This window comes from Drosophila melanogaster, chromosome X (assembly GCF_000001215.4).
Source record: "Drosophila melanogaster chromosome X".
NCBI lineage: Eukaryota > Metazoa > Arthropoda > Insecta > Diptera > Drosophilidae > Drosophila > Drosophila melanogaster.
The window spans coordinates 11,355,631-11,374,780 of record NC_004354.4 but is presented as its reverse complement, the minus strand read 5'-3'; the positions used below and the strand labels follow the sequence as shown (position 1 = coordinate 11,374,780).

Genomic DNA, 19,150 nt, shown 5'->3' with positions numbered 1-19,150 from the left:
CAATAGTTAAGGTTATTTTTCTAAATTTGTTATGCATAGAATTATGTAAAATGTGATCTTAAACCATTGTGTTAAGTTTTAAACTACTTTTTCAATTGCTGAAAACTGGCAAACAGTTTTCACTGTCCACCATTCATAAGGTCCATTCAATTGAATGGATTTCCACGTAATGCCAAAGACAGATATGTAGAACAGAAAATAAAAAAAGAAGAAGAAGGAGGGAAAGGTGGGAAAGGTGGGCAGTGAATAAAAGTGCAATTTTTCGCTTACCTTGCTTTTTCACTGGCATTCTGTGAGCGGTGTTTCTGCTACTATTTATGGTGGTGCTGGTGGAAATGGCAGCGGAAATGGCGGTGGTGCAGCAGCTTTGATTGTGGTTCAACGCCGCCGAACTGGGAAAAGCGTGGGTCGCAATTTTGAGAATTTACTGGAGTCGCTTTCGAGTGGAAATGTGCGGAAAAATCGCTTTGGCTTTTCCTTGAGTTCTCCTCCTTTTAGTTTCGCCAGCACATCTGTATATATATCTGATATATATGTATATATATATATATACTATTCGATGGTGTTTTATGTACAAATATTGTTTTGTTAGATACTTTGGCTTTCGAACAAAGTTCGAGATTTGTTGTTTTTTTTTTAATTTTGCGCTTTCAGTTTGCTAGTTTATTTTTTAATTTCTTTATATATTTTACTTTTCGTTTTCTTGGGGCAGCTTTGTGGTTACATTGACGTGTGCGTTTTCTCTCGATTTCTTTGCGATTTTCACATTTCACAGCTCAATGGCTCCTCACATTCACATTCGGTTCTATAGCATTTATGTTGCACTTTATATTGCAATGCGACTATCATCGAAATGTCGTACTTTCCTCGTCACAACACAACAACACCAACACAAAAAAAAACTCAGATCGTTTATTTGCTTACTTCGCGTTCACTTGATTTGATTCTATATTGCATTCACCATCTGAAAGTCGAAAGAAAAACAAGTGGAGAAGGTTTGAGGAACACGGCTCCTTTGGATTTTTTCTCAACGGCACCCATTTTGTTGTATAATCATAAAAACAAAAAAAAAAAAAACAAAAATTACGAAAATTGCAGACACACACGGGCGCAGTTGAATGCGCTTCCGATTGCAACAAAATGGGTACAGTGGTAACTCGCTGCGTGGTATTTCGTATCTAACTTCTATTGATCAAATATTAATAGCATATTCTTCAATATGCAAATATTTTTATGAGAATTTTAGCAGAATTGTAAAGTATATTCAATGTTTCAGCATCAGTTAAATATGATGCTACACTGAAAATATTCCTATAATATTATAAAACACCGTTGTCCATTATCGAGTGACCACTGTAGCTGACTCTTTTTTTCAGACACTCATATTTGGGAAATAAGAAAAATTGAATAGCGTCGCAGCGATGTCGAAATTCTCGTCTGCCCGCTTGTTTCGCGATCGCCATTGTCGAGCTGATTCCGATTTTATTCACATATTTTCGCCAGTCTGTGTGAGTTGGCTGCTTTTTGCTATTTCAGCTAAATGGTTTTTTATTTCTGCCATGCAGTTGATCTAGTTTCACTTGAAACAAAAAAAAAATGAACAAAAAAGAACTCATAAACAAGGCAAGAACCGAATACAGTGAATGCTGAGAGTTGAATTTCGCAGTGCCTTTGGCTTGATAACTTGTTACATTGGCCAGGTCGAAAGACCAAAATTCCGCACACCCGCACCGCACACAGACACACGTCCAACTGAGGCAATAACGGTGCTCTGCTTTTGGCCCTCAATCGCCAGCCTCTCGCCCCCTCTCCTCCTCTCACCCATCCTCTCAGCTGGCCGCCACCTCTCTCTCTCTCTCTCACTCTCTCTCTCTCTCTTCGACCGAGAATCCCGAGCGATTCTCGTCGAGCGCCGCTCGCCGGACCAACAATTAGTGCCTGCACATATACTCGTACACCGGATGCCATGCCAGATACCAGATGCTATATGGCTATATGGCCACGTATCTTTCTATCTGTCTACCTTTATACCATTCTATCTTTCTACCATTATATCTTTCTATCATTCAAACTATCTACATTTCTATCTTTATATCTTTCTATATTTCTATCTTTCTATCTATTTATCCTTATATATATTTATCGTTCTACCTTTCTATCTGTTTATCTTTCTACCATTCTAGCTTTCTAACTATCTATATTTCTAACTTTATATCTTTATATCTTTATATCTTTCCATCTTTCCATCTTTATATCTATCTATATATCTAGCCAATGGAATGGTATATGGTATATATTAGTACAAATTTATTATTTTGCCTTTGGTTTGCTATAAGGAGTATTGGCTTTTAGATAAAATGTTTATATTTCCATAATTTCCAAACAAACATGTGCAATACTTCGCTCTACTGCCCTACCAAGCGATATCAACAAACTCTCTGGCCAATTTGTTTATAGATCAAATAAATAAGCCAAACACACAATTCAGATTCGCTTAGGGTAGTCCCCCGACATTGGAAATTAACAAGAAACCAAATCATAATAAAGTTTATGTGAGCGATGAGCGATAAAATAAACATTTGAATGATCTGAAACCAGATCATTCACACGTCATAAAAAAAGAGGTAAATATTCAAAAAAAGGAAGATCTAAAAGTTCAAATCAGTTGAAATGTACGTAACTATGCAATTTCCTTCGACAACAAATGATTGACTGTTGAAAGTTATAAAATAAATTGCCATAAATATCGGGGAAATGTCCGAACCGACAATTCTAACTGCCGTGGAGTCCATTATTTTGACAGGCAAGTCGAGATCCTCGTGCATTTTGGTTCTCTACTAGAGGGAAAGCCATCGGGCAAAAGGCACTTTGATTAATGTGGTGGACGTCAGTGACGCGAATTACTTAAAAAACAATTGAACAACTAGACGGGTCAATACACAGCGAACCCGGAAGGCCAGACGAAGTTTGGGGCGCGGAAGGAAGTGACAGCGGGGGAGGCGGAAAAACTGAGCTAACGACTGGAAACTAGGAAACGCGCATCGGCAAAGACAGCAACAACAACGAGAATAATAATAATAATAATAATAACAGCAACAGCAGCAACAACCACGACGGCTGTGGGGTTCAATCACCTTTGGGAATTACGTACCGGTTATTATGGTTATTATTATTATTATCCTGCCCGCAGTTTGCCACAATCGTACTTTGGCCTACACACAAACACGAGAGTAGCGAAATGAAATGGATACTTCGAGTTGATAATCAAAAGGATATGTGCATATATTATATGAAACTGAATAATATAATACTACACTTTAGTTCTGCATCTATGGTTTTCGAATTCTTTCGTTAGATCCCATTTATTTTGCTACATCCTAAGCAGCCTAAAGTCAAGGTTATTTTTGAATTTTTGCCCTATTTTCTTGCGGTGTACCTACGCTCTGACTGATTTAGTGAGTGAGTTGGATTTCTATACGTTTAATTTATGTGCGTCATTTGTTTCCTATTTTTAATGTCTTTCGGCCGCTTGAAGTACTGTTTTTTTTTTTGTATTTTTTTTTCTTTTTAAGGCGCACACACGTCGTATAATTGATATGCATACTTTCTCACACACGCTCGTGTGTGTACGATTGTATTGCCTATTTTTATGGTCCACGAGTCCTATTCAGCGGGCATGTGTGCGTGGTACAGTGAACACTGACCAAGCGGAATTTATGGCACAAATATAGAACAAGAACATTATGTTAAATAATTGGGCAAAGTCGAAAAATGATCGAATTAAGATCAAAATATAATGTATATAATCATTAAAAATTTTATTCTTTATGCATGAAGGAGTTAGTGAGCGTTCACTGTAGCCCACATAAGCACTTCAACGGACTGACATACGCACACATGCTCACACACACGCATTCACCTGCTGCAGGCGCGAACCCAGAAAAGTATGCAGCAAAAAGGAGAGCATATGCAATAAACACTCAATTCCACACACACACACACACACACGCATTTGAGGCACACACTTGCAGCGAGATATTAACCGTTACGGATTGACGTTCGCCTGGCGGATTTTTGACCTTGACATGTCGCCCGTGGTTGTAATTGTAGTTGTTTTCGGTGGACCGGAGTGGCGAGCATGTCAAAAACTGGAGGAAAATCGGAGAAAATCGAACGGCGTGCTGGGTGCGGGGAGGCGGGTGGAAAACTGGGTCGCAGATAGAGGTGGCCATTAATTATTCAGTCACAGCATAATTATTCGACCGTTCTGGTGTGCGTGTTATTTATAGACTAGCCAAAACGAACAAATAAAAAAAAACAACGAAAAACTGAGATACTACAATAAAATAATACACACATAATGTATGCACAAAGGCGGAAGCGAGACAGAGCGACGGCGAGGGAGAGCAAAAGAGAGAGGACGAAAGAGCGAGAGAGCATTGTAAACTTATTAATACCAGTACCACACATCCGCAACAAAACTCCCCGTTATTGCAAATTAACCCCCCTCCTCTCAGCGAATGCATAAAAAAATGGATGCTGTGAATTATGTATGCTCCACACATACACACATACACACTTATTGCAACTGCAGTGTTTTCGCACGGAAAAAAAATCAGCTGGCTGCTGTACCGTTACGCACACACATACACACACGTGCCCTTTCGGCAATTATTTGACTTTTCCTGTACTTGCTTTATATCATCATCTGTATTTACAACAACATCCCTTTCACACATGCAAGTGCAAGCAGGAGGACAACCACCACACAGAGACACAAAAAAAAACTAAAAGGTGCACCGTTAAAAAAGTTTAATGTCCCTTTTTTAGTCCTGCAGGCAAATCAAGGTAACTTTTCATGCTTCTCTTCACTTGATCCTTTTTCACGCTTTTCGCTTCTCCTTCTGAACTTCTACACTTCACAGAAACCGACACCGACTGTATATTTTGCTATGTATATTATACACGGACACACACTCACTGGCAAAAAGGACATGCGTTTGGCACAGCCTTCGGGCATTTTATGTTTAATATAAATAAGTAGCGGCAGCACGTTGGAGAATATATATTACGGTTTTCTGCTCTGCTCACGGGAACACTAGTTCTAGTTGGGATCAGTGTGACCAGAGGCGCGCTGCGTGTGCAGCCCAATCAGAAGTCCTGGGCAAACGTTCAAAGCGAGCGCGGGAAATAGGTCCGCAAGCATTGCAAGTATTACCTTTGGATTTAGCAGAAATGCATTAATATTACATTTAGTATTACATTTTATACAGGAAATGGCAGCTACATTTGTGTGTTCAAAGTTGCGTAAATATGAATTCCAATTGGAAAGTTGCCGATAGGTACTTATCGAGTGGAAGCACTATACTATCGATATGGAATAACTTTATTTATTCTAATAAACATTTAAGGAACACCTACTATTTCATTCTAAGCCCCTTTCCAGCCTAATTAAATTTAAATGTATGTTGAAATGATCCAATTTCAATTCTATTTTCCTTTCTGCATAATATTAAGCCATCTATCAACAATATTTCATCATTATAAAAGAAGAGATTAAAACTATCCAAGCAAAGGATTACAACACAATGCATTTTAAACGTACGAAACGAAAGATGTATTTATTTTCGGTACGCTAACGTAGGGCCGACCAAACAATTGAGTTGCGCTACCGAATTAAATATTAATTCCGGAACTCGAATCACGGATTTCAATTTCGGGCTGGGTGCAGACTACGGGCCACATACTTTGGATGTCGGCGGCGAAACGCAGCGCGGAAAAAAATGTGCTTACATGATAATTTTTTGTTTAAAAATAGATTTAACAGTAGGACAGTGACGGAAGCGTCCACGGACTCGGATACCCAGATCCCGGTGTCGGTGTCGATTAAGCGAACAAATCTACAGGTCGCCGCCACCTCGCTTTTGGAGCATCTGAGCGAACCGCTGGGTGATAAGCAGCGACGTGTCGATGAATCGGTCGACGCAGTTGCTCAGGCACGTCTCGGTGGCGTGGTCCAGCTTGGTACTCGGCTTGCCGATGCACTTCTCCCAGCAGATCTCGTTGAACTCGTGTATCTGGCGACGATATAATGTGCGAGGGCATATTGTTATGATTACGAATGGTTATTATGTGTATGGGGGAACCCGGCTCACCTGCGCGTTGACCTGTGCCTTCTGTTTCTCAATCAAGAGGAACTCCTGCAGCTCCTTGTCATTGCCGGAAAGGTTCTCAAAATCGGACATCGTGTGATTTTCAGTGAGCAATCTACAAATTGACCGGGCTCGTCCGGAATTTCATATATTCTAAGGTTTGAGGTTATATAAACGACACTGACAGCTGTGAACTGTGGAATTACAAAAATCGATGTGTATTCGATAGCAAAGCTATTCGATACTGGAAATGCCGTGCATATTGCACTGTTTGCACTGTTGTCATATTTAAATGGCAAGAATATAGACGCCATAGAGCAAATAACAGTATATTTTTTTTTCTTAAGCATCCTCCTCCTGCCAACGAGGGTATACAATTTTCAAGAATACATTTCTAAAGTAAGTTGTTATTTATATTTACTGAGAACTATCGAAAAAGAACTAGAACCTCGCGTTGCCAACCACTGGTTCGCAAGGTGCGATAGTACAGGTTATTGGACAATCGATGACAAAGTGGCTCGGCCGTCGGCCAATCGATATCGTGAGGTGCAAATTGTCCGATGAATTTCACTGAAATTCGTGGCTTGTATTGTAGCTTCGCAATTGCAGCTTCGTTTCGACAGCAGGCCCACTTTCAGATCGAAGGCGTCTATAATCGCCATCCAGTCCCGTCGCCCTGTTCCCACAACGCCCCACAAATTTCGGGATCTAGCTGGCGTTTCGGGTGTCTAATTTCGGACCAGTGCACTGTGATTTCCGATTTCCAGTTTACTTTGCTGACGGATCGCCCAAGTGGCGAAGTGGTTCTTGCTCGGAAAGTTGGCGCTTGCTAAAAGAAGGAGCAGTCCAGGTGGTTCCCCGCCAGTGGCATCAATGGAACTCGCGCTGGAGTTTGGGGCAACCTTGCAACTGCAAGGGTAAGAGCATCGCCGATTCCAGGAGCATTCGCAGTAAGCCCAAAAATAGCAACTCAAGTCAGTCGCGGTGGTCATTGTTATTGGCAAGAAGAAGAGGAAACGGATAGAACGCGGCAAATTCCTAGGAAAGCTCCCATGATCTAGCTTCAGTGCGGCCGCGTAAGGAAACTGCTCCAGCCAAGGAACTGGGCTTGCAGGAGCAGCAGATAGCACCCAGCCCACAAGGGACCACTCACCGACAATCCTCTCATGGCCCTGGCCAACGGGGGAGAGGATAGAATGGACGACAGCAGCAGCGGACGCACTTCGCTGGCGGACAGCGCCAGCCTGACGAACTCCTCGCTGCGCAGCGGCACCTCCTCGCAGAGCATCCACACCAACGATGGCACAATCCGTGTGTTCAACTTCACCACCGGCGAATTTGAGCGTTTCCATCCCAACATGCTGTGCGAGGAGATCTGCAATACGATGTGCCGCCAGCTGGGCATTGCACCAATTGCCCAGCTGCTCTACGGAATACGGGAGCACTCGACATCGCGACGTCCCTCGCCGCTGGTGCGTTTGGATCTGACGTGGTGCCTGCCCGGCGAGCGACTCAACTGCCAGCTGGTCTATTGCTTTCGGATGCGTTTCCGTGTGCCCGAATTGGATAGCCAGCTGGAGTTGATCGATGGACGGAGCCACAAGTTCCTCTACCGCCAAATGCGCTACGATATGCGGACCGAGCAAATCCCGGAGATTCGCTATCCGGAGCACAAGGACAAATCAACGGGACTGGCCGTGATGGATATGCTAATCGACGATCAGGAACAGTCGGAGGATCAGCAGGCGATGCGCTCCATCGAGAAGCTTTACAAACTGTATTTGCCACCGAGCTTGTGGCGCGCCCACAGCTTCTTTGTGGGCTCCAAGATACGTGAGGTTTTCCGCAGTCTAAAAGCGAATTCGCTGAGTGTGGAGCGTTTGAAGTGGCACTATGTGCATCAGGTATCCCATTTGGCGCCCACCTATATGACCGAACAGTTCACCTGCACCGTTCAGTATCTGCCCAACGAGGAGGTGGCCCGCGGTAGCGGACCCATCGGCACCAGTCTGGCCCACTCGACGTCGACGCTGGCCAGTTCTGGATCGACCAACACTCTGTCCACGCTCACCACCAACACCAATTCCGTTGCACTCGGCGGCAGTGGCAAGAAGGCCAAACGACGTTCCACCAGCGGTGGAATCGATGTCTATGTGCGAGTCTTTCCACACGATTCCCTGGAGCCTGGACTCAAGGTGGCCAGGGTCACCTCCGAGGCCACACTCAAGGTACACACTATGTTTCCTTCTGAAATCTTATATGGTTTCTTGTGGTTTTCCCATCGAAATGCGCATTTTAATGCTGGCCATTTTAAATATGGAAATACCATTAATATTATAATATTTAAAAAACATTTTGATAGATTTCTCAATTTAATTAACGCGATTGTCTTGGTAATCAAGTTGCTTATCGCTGGCAAAGATTCTTGAAATATTCATACATACATACCATATGTAATTGCACTAGCATCCCATTGATAATCCTCATTTCCTCTGCAGTGGATCCTTGTTGGCGCCGTGGAAGGAATTTTTATGATCTCCAAAATCAACGACACCTCTGTGCGGCTGGAAATCGTTGGTCTGCCCAAGGGCTACGAGATGCAGTTTCAGACGGAGAAGGAGATGAAGTCCTTCATCTCCTACCTGGGTATCTACATCAGGTGAGTGGTTCACTTGTAATCGGTGAGCTTTAGATCCCAAAGAGTTCGCTTCCAACTAAATTTTAATCTTTTAAGCCGAACTTGCTTGGTCTTTTTTTCACCAGAATTTATAGGCATCTCATTGTAGTGTTCGTGTAACAATAATCAGTGCCCAATGTTCTTAATCAAACTACTCAATTGTTTTTTTTAACATCCATTGATTTAAAAAAAAAAACATCAAGTCATCAATTCCACGAACTCATTTAATAACATAATAATTCCACTTAAAAGTTAATGATTCCCACATAAATATGACATTTGATAACACGATTAAATACAGTGCTTGAAATGCTTGCTTTTTTGTTTAAAGAGTTTGTTAAAACCAAGTCCCTGTTTGTTTTGTAATCCAACACACAAAGTCGGTTTTCGTTATCAGGCTAAAATTAAAACAAGCAAGAAATTTAAAACTAAATGCTTTCAGAAGATTTCTTCAGTTAAATTGATTAAATAATTACGCACTAATCGGTTTTAAATGTTACATTGCTATTTATATCGCCTGCGTCAATGTGCAGTACTTCTCAATAACTCAATAAAGTTATATGTACGTAATTGAAACAATTGATTCCCAGCTATAGAATCACTTTTCAAATGCAATAATAATAATAATAATAATAATAATAACAATGCCAATGGACAGCAACAAATGTGCGCAACTTATAACTCGTATTTGCCATCCGTTTATTCCTTGCAGATTGTCGAGCAAATGGATGCAGGATCTGTGCCATTCGTACCGCACGCCCTCCCTGGAGGAGCTGAGCTCCCTCCACTGCCATGGTCCAATCGGCGGTGCCTACTCGCTGATGAAGCTGCACGAGAACGGTGACAAGTGCGGCAGCTATATTGTGCGTGAATGCGATCGAGAATACAACATATACTACATCGATATCAACACCAAAATGTGAGTACATGCGCGCCTTCACACAGTTATCAGTTACTTCCTCCTCGCTGGTTATCAGGCTTACAAACATTTCTGTATGCAATGCCACATGATACACAAAAATGCTGTGTGCGCTATGTGGCCAATTGTTTCGCTTACTGATGATTGCCTGTGTGTGTGTGTGATTGATGATGCCCAAATTAGATGTGATCGGTTTTATCTCATGCGAAAATCCCGCTCACCTTTGCAGCATGGCCAAGAAAACCGATCAGGAACGCTGCAAGACGGAGACATTTAGGATCGTGCGCAAGGACTCGCAATGGAAGCTAAGCTACAACAACGGCGAGCATGTACTAAACTCACTGCACGAAGTGGCGCACATCATTCAAGCGGATAGTCCCGATCGCTATCGCATACCCGCCTCCAAATATGACAAGCCGCCGCTGCTGCTACTGCTGCTGCCAAAGAACCTCAAGGCCAAAAAGACTGACCTCCAGCTGAGCGAGGCGGAGCTGCAGCGCCGCAATCCGCAGATCTTCAATCCCCGAACGGATCTGCAGTGGTATCCAGGTGGGTCATACTATATATTCTAATGCCTTGCTTCGTTCTAATCGCTCGTCTTTTGCGCAGATTCGATATCGCTTAGCGACGATGGCATGATGTTTACGATGCGCGGCGATTGGATCCAACAGAGTCCCGTCAAGGATGTGTCCGTGACGATGAAAATGCTAAAGAGCGATGGCAATTTCATGGAGTTCTTTCGCTTGGCACAGACCTGGAGCCTCATCCAGTCGCCGCAGTTCCTCAAGCTGTACGGCCTAACGCTCGCCGATCCGTACACAATGGTCATGGAGTATTCGCGGTATGGTCCGCTCAATAAGTTCCTGCACTCGATGCCCAATGTAACACTGCATTGTCTACTGGATCTGATGCATGGATTGGTGCGCGGCATGCACTATTTGGAGGACAACAAGATTATCCACAATTACATACGATGCAGTAATCTGTACGTGACCAAGTACGATCCGAATTCGTACGTGCTAGACGCGAAAATTAGCGATCCCGGCTATCCGCGTCCCTACCGAGAATCCGAGTGAGTAGCCGACAAATACAACTTAATCATCTTCTCGGTTGGGTCATACTCTTTGATAAAACAAAAAAAAAGCAAACAGCATTTTAAATAACATCATTCATTCTCCACTTTCAGCTCGCCATGGATACCTGTTAAGTATTATCGCAATTTGCAAGCAGCCAAAACGGATCAGTTTGCCCAGCTGTGGGCCTTCGCTACCACCATATACGAGATCTTCTCGCGCTGCAAGGAAGATCTGAGCACACTGCGCCAGGAGCAGCTACTCAGGCAGAAAAATCTCGATGGCAACATACTCAAGATGCTCGATCAGGACATCTGTCCGGCGCCGATATTCGAGACAATCATGGATGGATGGTCCGATGATGAGACCAAGCGCTTCAGTCACCACGACATTTTCTCGCGTCTCAACACGATCAAGGCGGAAATTCTGCCCAATTATATGCCGCCACCCGAGATCGCAACGAGTAAGTTGAGCAGACGAAAGCAGCGTTACGAGATTGGCATACATTTCATCTTCTATTTTTTTTTCCAGATGGAACTGGAGACGAGACCGTGATCGATAGAAGCGACATACCCTTTCTACCCTTTCCGCGTTCGAATATGTTGATGGTCATACCGCTGACCAGCGAATGTCGAGTGATCTACAACATGGAGAACATGATCGGGCGCGGTCATTATGGCACTGTCTACAAGGGTCATCTGGAGTTCAACGACAAGGATCAGCCGCGCGAGCAGGTTGCCATCAAGATGCTGAACACCATGCAGGTGTCGACCGATTTTCATCGCGAGATCGGCATCATGCGCACCCTCAGTCATCCGAACATAGTCAAGTTCAAGTATTGGGCTGAGAAGTCGCACTGCATCATTATGGAATATCTGCAATCTGGTTCCTTCGACATTTACCTGCGTTTCACGGCACCCAATCTCAATAATCCACGGCTCGTCAGCTTCGCTTTAGATATTGCAAATGTGAGTGGTTCGAATATGGCTTTAGAACGGAACAAGTTTTCCGGAAAAAAGAGGGAAAACTCAAAGAAAAATCTACAAATATTTTAAGGGTTTTTGCATCATAACTTGGCCAAAAGTGGTCAAATTTCGAAGGGAATGACTGTTTTTAAAAGCTTATGATCCCAATTAACAAATCCTATTTCTTTTTTTTTGAATTTGGTGGATTCAAAATTTTTCCATTTTTTTGAATTTTTTACAAGGGGTAACATCATCAAAATTTGCAAAAAATGGCAAAAAATTAAAAGTTCCCATTTTGAACCCCAATCGATTGGGAATTAAATTACGAGCCAAACGAGGTATAACAATCCATATTTGGGCTACTACTACCCAAGATGTGGCCAAAAAACTGCCCATTTTGGACAAAAAACCACAAAAAAGAACTTTGGTATAGAAAACTCATGTTTACGACTTTAGAAGAGATATTTCCTTTTGATCCAGTACTTAATCCAAATGCTTCTCGTCGCAGGGCATGAAATACTTGTCCGACATGGGACTCATCCACCGCGACCTGGCCGCCCGCAACATTTTGGTGGACCACAACGGCGATGGTGACTGCGTCAAAATCTCAGACTTCGGCCTGGCGCAATTCGCCAATTCCGATGGATATTACTATGCGAAAAGCAAGCGTGATATTCCCATTAGATGGTAAGAAAAAAAGAAGATGGATTGACGGTAGGCCACTATCGCAACTGAATATCTTTGCTTTCCATTGGTCAGGTACTCTCCGGAGGCCATCTCCACCTGCAGATTCTCATCGTATTCGGATGTTTGGAGCTATGGCGTGACGCTCTTCGAAATGTTTTCGCGCGGCGAGGAGCCCAATTTGGTGCCGATCCAGACATCGCAGGAGGATTTCCTCAATCGCCTTCAGAGCGGCGAACGGTGAGTTATCGTGAGATTTGGGTCCATCAACTTGTTGAGTAATTCGAGTAATTCGTTTGCTTACAGCTTAAATCGTCCGGCCAGTTGTCCCGATTTCATTTACGACCTGATGCAGCTGTGCTGGCATGCCACGCCCCGTTCGCGACCCAGTTTCGCGACCATTGTGGACATCATCACAAGGGAGGTGGCCACCAAGGTGACGCACCCGACAGATGGACACCAGTCGCCGCCGAATCAGCCGACGGATGCCGAGTGACTGTTGACAACTGAATGAAATCGATATACACACACAATTAGGCATAAGGTCTTTTAAGATGTTAGCATTTAAACTGTACGTTTTTAAAACAACACAAGCCAGACCCCAAAAACCACTTGACGCAATCCTTGGCTTAAAGCGCTATCGGAAGAATCACATTGACCCCCAACCAATCAATCATTCATCCATACCAAATCCGGATACACTTACGCCATCGCAAGCATTTTTGGATTCTCGCCAGATCTTAGTTTTATTTGATTGTGCTTACCACTGGCCACGCCCCCCTACCTCCAATGTCATTAAGCCCACCCCTCCTCCCCCCTCTTGACAAAGCGAAAGTCCACACTTTATATGATATATGTATATGTATAAACAAATTCTCAACCTACTTTGTGTTATACATTTTAGACAACTTTGTTAAATATTGTTAAGCTTGAGCTTCAATTTTTTTTTTGTAATGCCCACACCACGCATAAACACTGAACTAAACTAAACTAAATTAATCATAACGTGTAAATAATAATTAAATTAGTTAAGGGTTTAATCGCGAAACGGCAACACACGGTAATTTACAAAATGAATGGACGTCGACAGAATCGAAAGGATGCTGCTGCGATCTGTTCTGTTCGGCGACTAAGTCGAACCGCCTAATCTACGCAAAAAAAAAAAAGTAACATGTGCACATATAGTCGTAAGGTATGTCAATTAATGTTGATCAAATGCCATTTTAACCTACAATACTTCGAAACAGAAACGAATTATATATTTACAAGCTATACAAGCCACTATACAAGCCGGTATATGCACAACCACACACCCGCAGGCACAATAACTTATTATTGCTGTTAACGAGAAAGGATATTTCCGAAATAAATCAATTTTCTTACGTGTTTAAATGCTAACTTTTATTAACTGCGAACCATTAGGTTAGCAGCATATGGGAATTCTAATCTACACATAACATCATATAATGATGTCATTATATATAGAAGGTTTTTCTACGAAAACGAAAGGGATGGAGTTACGTTTTCCGGAACAACCTTGGCTTATCATAATTCTTAGTAGTCTATTTTTAGCTCATGAGAAGTTGATATTGTTTAGTAGGGCAACTGTGCTGATTCATTTCGTATTAGTTGTATGTACGGAAGTTGACTGATCTACAGTTGCCTTACTAAATAGTTATCTTACTCATCTTGGATTTAAATGTACATCCGTTCTATCCTACATTCTATATTCTAGTTTTAACAGCTATTAGTGAAATTCAGTTCTTTTATGTACAGAAGTTGACTGATCTACAGTTGCCTATCTTGTTATCTGCTTTACTCGCATTGGATTTAAATTTACATCCGTTCTATCCTATATTCTATATTCTAGTCTTCAAACGTCGGTTTCGGACAATACTATCAAGAATATTGTCATAATATATCAAATAAAGACAATTAACATTTAGAACGTAAATTTCCCACGTGCTAATTAAGGATCACATACACATCCCTCTGCTTAAACATAAGTTGATTAGTTCTATGCTATCTTCTCAATTACAAGTTCTTAGTCTAAAATGAAGAACTGACCAATGCAATGGGAGTTAACATCCTTAACAGCTAGTTATGCATATATGGTAATTGAAGTTCAAACTTCTCTGAGTTGCAACTTGTTGGTTCACAAAGTTTTTTAGAATTCCAAAGACTGCTGCAATTTAAGCTACAAGCTAGTCACATGAATATGGTAATTAAGTCATAATATGCCTATGTTTTGATGTTTAAACTTCCTCTCTAGATGCTGACTAATAAGTCATAATAAGCTTATGTTTTGATGTTCAAACTTCAAACTCTCTAAATGCTAACTATAAGTATGGTAATTTAAATCTTAAGTAAATTGAAGTTCAAACTCTCTCTAAATCCTTACATTAATGCGATTTGCAGCAGAGCTCCACAGCCCATCCTGTCGATGGTTGTAAAACGACTGATGCTTATAGACTAGTCCGCATGGCGATAGAGTACGATCTGCAGCCGATTGCCTGGACCGGATCAGCATCAGAATTTCGGCGGGTGCTATGAGCTCTCGGCATTCTTCTTCTTCAGCGTCTCCATGACGCCGGCGAAGTTGGCCGTCTTCTTTTTGGCCGACTTGGGCGTGGACGTCTGGCTGCGGACGCGCATCTGGGTGGGGGCCACATCGTCGCTGAAATCAAAGTCGTTGGCCTTCTGCGGTCTGCGGGGACACGAAAATCAATCATAAGTTATGTTAACCTTCGGATGGTGCTGCACTTGTTCTTACTCCTGCTCAATGGCGTCGGTGGCCTGTTCGAGTTCCTTGCTATTGCCGCCAGATCCCGCCTCCGGCGATGGAGCCCTGCGTCCCGGAAATTGCCATTGCAGTTCCGGAATATTTCCCGCCTCCAGCATCAGATAGTAGCCCTCTAGCTCCTCCGCGTTGGCGGAGAACTTGTCCGCCGTATTCGCCGCCGGCTCCACATCCGTTGCCATCGTTTTCTCGGATTTAAACAATCCAAATGAACTGGAAATTTGCGTTTCTTTCCACAATAGAACCTATTGGTTTCGCGACCTTTCTGGAATGAAAGCGATAGTTTGCTTTGGCGTGCTTATCGAACAGTTATCGAACGTTCGTTGCTATCGATTTTCGGGCTTAGTGTTGCAAAGTGTCCGAGCTGGGCGGTTGATTTGAACACATTTGCTGCTCGAAATGGATTTTCTATTTATAGGTTTCATTATTCTCTTCTTTATTAAGTGCACACCCATGCCCGGAATGTTTCCGCTCCGAGTGCACACAACTTCGAGGATTGTTCTCGATGGCGCATTGTTTGGTTTAGGGGGAAGAACAATATTATCTTGTTGAGACTTTTACTTTTTAGGATGGAAAGTATGTGTTTAAATATTGTTAATCTGTACAAAGAAATAAGAACTAACAAAAATTAGACTTCCTTTTTAATGTATATTCCTCAAATTACGAACAAACGCTAATATGTTTTAGGAATATTTTAAAAGTCTTCTTGGCAATTTGATTTGCACTTGAAAACAGCTAAAATGCGTTAAAGAAACCAATCTCATGCATATGGAAAAGCCATCGATTATTCATTTTATTTGTATTTATTTACTTTGTGATTACTAAATTCTTAGAACTTTATTCAAAATCATTCTCGCCCGTCATGCTGCCGTTCCTGCTCCTCCGCTCCGCTCCGCATCATCCATATATATATATATATATATATATATATATATATCATATATCATATATCTCAGTTGATCTGATCTGATCGGGTCCACAACCGATTGCTGCCGGACACGGATATCCCTGTGCTGATCCTCCTGCTGCCTCACGAGCCCTCGCTGATCCTTGACTCGTTGCGGCTGGGTGTTTAGCGTTCTTTTCTATGACTTACACATACCATACATATACATAAGTATTATTATTATTATTATAATTATTATTATTATTATTATTATAATTATAATTATTATATTGTGGTTTGCTGTTTGCTTGCTTTGTATACTCGTATATAAAAAAGAATAATCGTACATATTTAATTTAATTAATTAAAAACACAATTTGATTGCAAAAAGAAAGGTTTCTACAATACGTAATTAAATACGGATACGTCCTGATCGTTGGTATTGTTGCCGCCACCGCCACCGCCTCCGCCGCCGCCCCGATTGGAGGAGCCGGATGATTTGTTAGAGCCATGAGCGGCGATGGTCAGCTGGTTGGCCTGATGGATCACCGAGGTGATGTCGCTCTGCGACGCCGAGATATCCTTGCTGGTCAGCACATCGCTGCTACTCGATCCCGACGAGATGTGTCGCTCGGCGATGCCGTACTGGATCGGCTGATAGCCGTGACTTGGATTGTACGTGGCCGAATATGGCATATAAATGGGCGGGTTCGGTAGCGGCCCGATGTCGCTGGTGATGCTCTCGGTGTCCGCATGGCTAAGCGCATGGCCGCCATGCCCGTGCGGCAGCTGGTGCGGATGCAGATGTCCTCGGCCCAACAGATTGGGATTGCGCTCCTCGTTCACCACGTAGTAGCACTGCTCCGAGAAGGTCAACTTATTGACCGTATGCTTGATGTAATTGCTGCGCAGCATCGCCGAGACGATCCTTCGCGCCTCCCGCCTATCCTGAACATCCTCCACATTCTCCAGCACCCAATTGACCGCATCGGCGCCGATAAATGCATTGGGAATCGTTATCTTTAGCCACATGCGATCCCTGATCTCCAGGCCGCTGTCCGGCTTCGTCATCGCCTTAACGATCTCCTCGAGGTTATTCTGGTCCAGACGCTCCTTAATCGGCTCCGCAATGTCGGCAATAATACTGTCGTGCGATGTGAGGGCCTGAGTGTGCGCCACCCAAGCACCGGGATCGATGGGTCGCACCGGCTCCGTGCGCGGAATGGTGAAGTAGCCCTTGGGATTTGGGTCCCAGCACTTGGCCACCACCAGCTTGATGGGTCCCGGCTTCTGAACGACTTCTCTCAGCACACGTACCGCCTCGTCGTTGGTCATGTTCTCGAAGTTGACATCGTTCACTTGGAGGATCATGTCGCCCGGTTCGATGCGTCCATCGAGTGCCACTGCGCCGCCTTTCATGATGCTGCCCACGTAGATGCCGCCGTCGCCGCCGCGATTCGATTGCCCGACAATGGATATGCCCAGAAAGTTGACCGCCTCCATGTTGATGGAGACGGTAATGATATTTAGGGACATGGTCGAGTCGGTTATGGAGCTGTACGAGGAGGTGCGCGACATGCTGGGCGCCCGTTTTTTGCGCCTCTGCGGCTTCTTGCGCACCTGCAATCGCTGAACGCTGCTATAGTCGGTCATGTCGCGGTCCAGCGTCAATTCGGATTCGGTGCCAAAGAGACTGGTCGAGTCCAGATCGCTGGAGAGCACGGATGCCGATTGATATGTGAGCGGTGGCGGCTGCAGCAGCGGATTGCCCATCATCTTCTGGTGATGGAGCACCTGCTGCTGTTGCTGCTGCGCCAGCTGGACAGGCTGCACCTGCTGCTGCTGTTGTTGTTGCTGTTGCTGGTGCTGCTGCTGCTGTTGTTGTTGCTGCTGCTGATGCTGCTGCTGTTGCTGCTGTAGCTTCCTGTTGGTCAGACCCATGCCCAATTCACACTCACTGGTTGGCAGCTCGGAGCAGTTATCTGACTGATTGGTACCATCGGCGGAGACCAGCCAGGACACCACTCGCCCATTGAAGCAGGGCAGTATGGTGGAGTCGTCGGCTATTTCCTCTTTGACCACACCGAAATCGGCGTCCATTGACTTGAAGAAGTACTTGTAGTTGTTGTTCTGCTTGTTCAGCACCAGCTTGAAATCGCGCAGCGTCACCTGGGCGGATGGAATGGGGATCTTCACCAGATACGGCGTCGTCTCATCGTCGATGTGGTATATCACCTTCGTCTCCTGCCCGCCGCCCCTGTCCGCGTCCATTTTAGCTGCGCCGACTGCGGAAATCCACGGGAAAACTCCTCGACGCGATAAAACGCGATCAAAACGAAATGCGATGGATGCGGTGGGGAGGTGGCGTGGGAAGTTGGTGGGGAAAAATCACAGGGAAAACGGGATTAAGCCAGGGAAAAGCCGATACAACAAACAAAATTCACTCGATTTTGCTTTTCTCCCCCTGGTCGCTCTAGCCCTCTCGCTCTCGCACGCGTTTCTTTTACTTTTTCTTTCTCTTTTTTTTGGGCTGGGTATTTCGATTCAATGGAAGCGGCGGCTGTTAATTCGTCGATTTGCACGGCGTTGATATTGCTCCATTAGCACGATTTGGTGCGCTTTAATGTCGGTGCACGCAGCGGGGGCAGGGCGAAACGAGCATATTGCTAGTTTATCAATAAATTTGTTAGAATTTTGAGACTAAAAAAAAACAGTGTGTTAGCCGCTCGTCACGCACGGAATGCCAAAGCGCCGGGCAGTTGGTCACACTGCCGGCGATGCCAGACCCTTTCGAATTCGAACATTCTTAACATTTTCTCAAACGAATATTCTGAAAAAGCGTATGGAAAACTACTAAAAACTGCAATGTATTTAGTTTCTATTGGAAATGCTCTCTCTAACGATATTTGCTTTACAATTTGAATGTAGTTCAAACACTTTTAAAATTAAATACCAAAGTTATCGATAAATATCGTTTAATTTGAATACTTATTC

General features: G+C 43.7%; 5 protein-coding genes across 13 annotated transcripts in view; 1 reads left to right on the top strand and 4 right to left on the bottom strand.

The window, feature by feature from the left end:
* dlg1 (discs large 1) overlaps positions 1–5,116 on the bottom strand; it is a 40,112-nt gene extending 34,996 nt beyond the window's left edge. For 5 of the 8 annotated variants that reach the window (NM_001103486.3, NM_206683.4, NM_206681.4 and 2 more), the window contains exons 1-2: positions 4,982–5,116; positions 271–964 (exon numbers count right to left, since the gene is read on the bottom strand). In NM_001103486.3, the coding sequence (NP_001096956.1) occupies positions 271–289 (19 nt within the window). In that variant the 5' untranslated portion in view covers positions 290–964; positions 4,982–5,116. Of the gene's footprint in view, positions 1–270; positions 965–1,638; positions 1,757–4,981 lie in introns of those variants that run through there. The other 3 variants (NM_001169249.3, NM_206680.2, NM_206679.2) reach the window with 3 other exon arrangements.
* A 381-nt stretch (positions 5,117–5,497) lies between these two features.
* On the bottom strand, positions 5,498–6,336 carry Tim8. Of its 2 annotated transcripts, none has more exons than NM_001298191.1 (2): positions 6,156–6,336; positions 5,498–6,077 (listed from the first exon to the last, which is right to left on the bottom strand). In NM_001298191.1, the coding sequence occupies exons 1-2, from the start codon at positions 6,243–6,245 to the stop codon at positions 5,901–5,903; spliced, it is 267 nt and encodes an 88-aa protein (NP_001285120.1). In that variant the 5' UTR covers positions 6,246–6,336; the 3' UTR covers positions 5,498–5,900. The 2 variants fall into 2 exon arrangements, with proteins under 2 accessions (NP_001285120.1, NP_572713.1); NM_132485.4 differs by having other exon boundaries at positions 5,598–6,077.
* Positions 6,337–6,682: 346 nt separating this feature from the next.
* hop (hopscotch) lies at positions 6,683–13,851 on the top strand. Its single transcript, NM_078564.3, has 10 exons — positions 6,683–8,380; positions 8,651–8,811; positions 9,542–9,748; positions 9,978–10,297; positions 10,358–10,820; positions 10,935–11,284; positions 11,353–11,789; positions 12,295–12,473; positions 12,546–12,710; positions 12,777–13,851. The coding sequence occupies exons 1-10, from the start codon at positions 7,319–7,321 to the stop codon at positions 12,964–12,966; spliced, it is 3,534 nt and encodes a 1,177-aa protein (NP_511119.2). The 5' UTR covers positions 6,683–7,318; the 3' UTR covers positions 12,967–13,851.
* On the bottom strand, positions 13,852–15,545 carry Pa1 (PTIP associated 1). Its single transcript, NM_132484.4, has 2 exons — positions 15,244–15,545; positions 13,852–15,177 (listed from the first exon to the last, which is right to left on the bottom strand). Exons 1-2 carry the CDS (start codon positions 15,450–15,452, stop codon positions 15,018–15,020), a joined length of 369 nt encoding a protein of 122 aa, NP_572712.1. The 5' UTR covers positions 15,453–15,545; the 3' UTR covers positions 13,852–15,017.
* A 511-nt stretch (positions 15,546–16,056) lies between these two features.
* dsh (dishevelled) lies at positions 16,057–18,900 on the bottom strand. The gene has a single exon (NM_078563.3). It carries the CDS (start codon positions 18,425–18,427, stop codon positions 16,556–16,558), a length of 1,872 nt encoding a protein of 623 aa, NP_511118.2. The 5' UTR covers positions 18,428–18,900; the 3' UTR covers positions 16,057–16,555.
* Between the last annotated feature and the right edge of the window lie 250 nt (positions 18,901–19,150).

Coding starts and splice junctions, on each gene's coding strand:
- Tim8 (NM_001298191.1), bottom strand. CDS start 6,245: ATGTCCGATTTTGAGAACCTTTCCGGCAATGACAAGGAGCTGCAGGAG. Junction 6,078..6,155: donor AGGCACAGGTCAACGCGCAG/GTGAGCCGGGTT, acceptor TATCGTCGCCAG/ATACACGAGTTCAACGAGAT.
- hop (NM_078564.3), top strand. CDS start 7,319: ATGGCCCTGGCCAACGGGGGAGAGGATAGAATGGACGACAGCAGCAGC. Junction 10,298..10,357: donor GGATCTGCAGTGGTATCCAG/GTGGGTCATACT, acceptor TCTTTTGCGCAG/ATTCGATATCGCTTAGCGAC. Junction 11,285..11,352: donor GCCACCCGAGATCGCAACGA/GTAAGTTGAGCA, acceptor TTTTTTTTCCAG/ATGGAACTGGAGACGAGACC.
- Pa1 (NM_132484.4), bottom strand. CDS start 15,452: ATGGCAACGGATGTGGAGCCGGCGGCGAATACGGCGGACAAGTTCTCC. Junction 15,178..15,243: donor ACCGACGCCATTGAGCAGGA/GTAAGAACAAGT, acceptor GTGTCCCCGCAG/ACCGCAGAAGGCCAACGACT.
- dsh (NM_078563.3), bottom strand. CDS start 18,427: ATGGACGCGGACAGGGGCGGCGGGCAGGAGACGAAGGTGATATACCAC.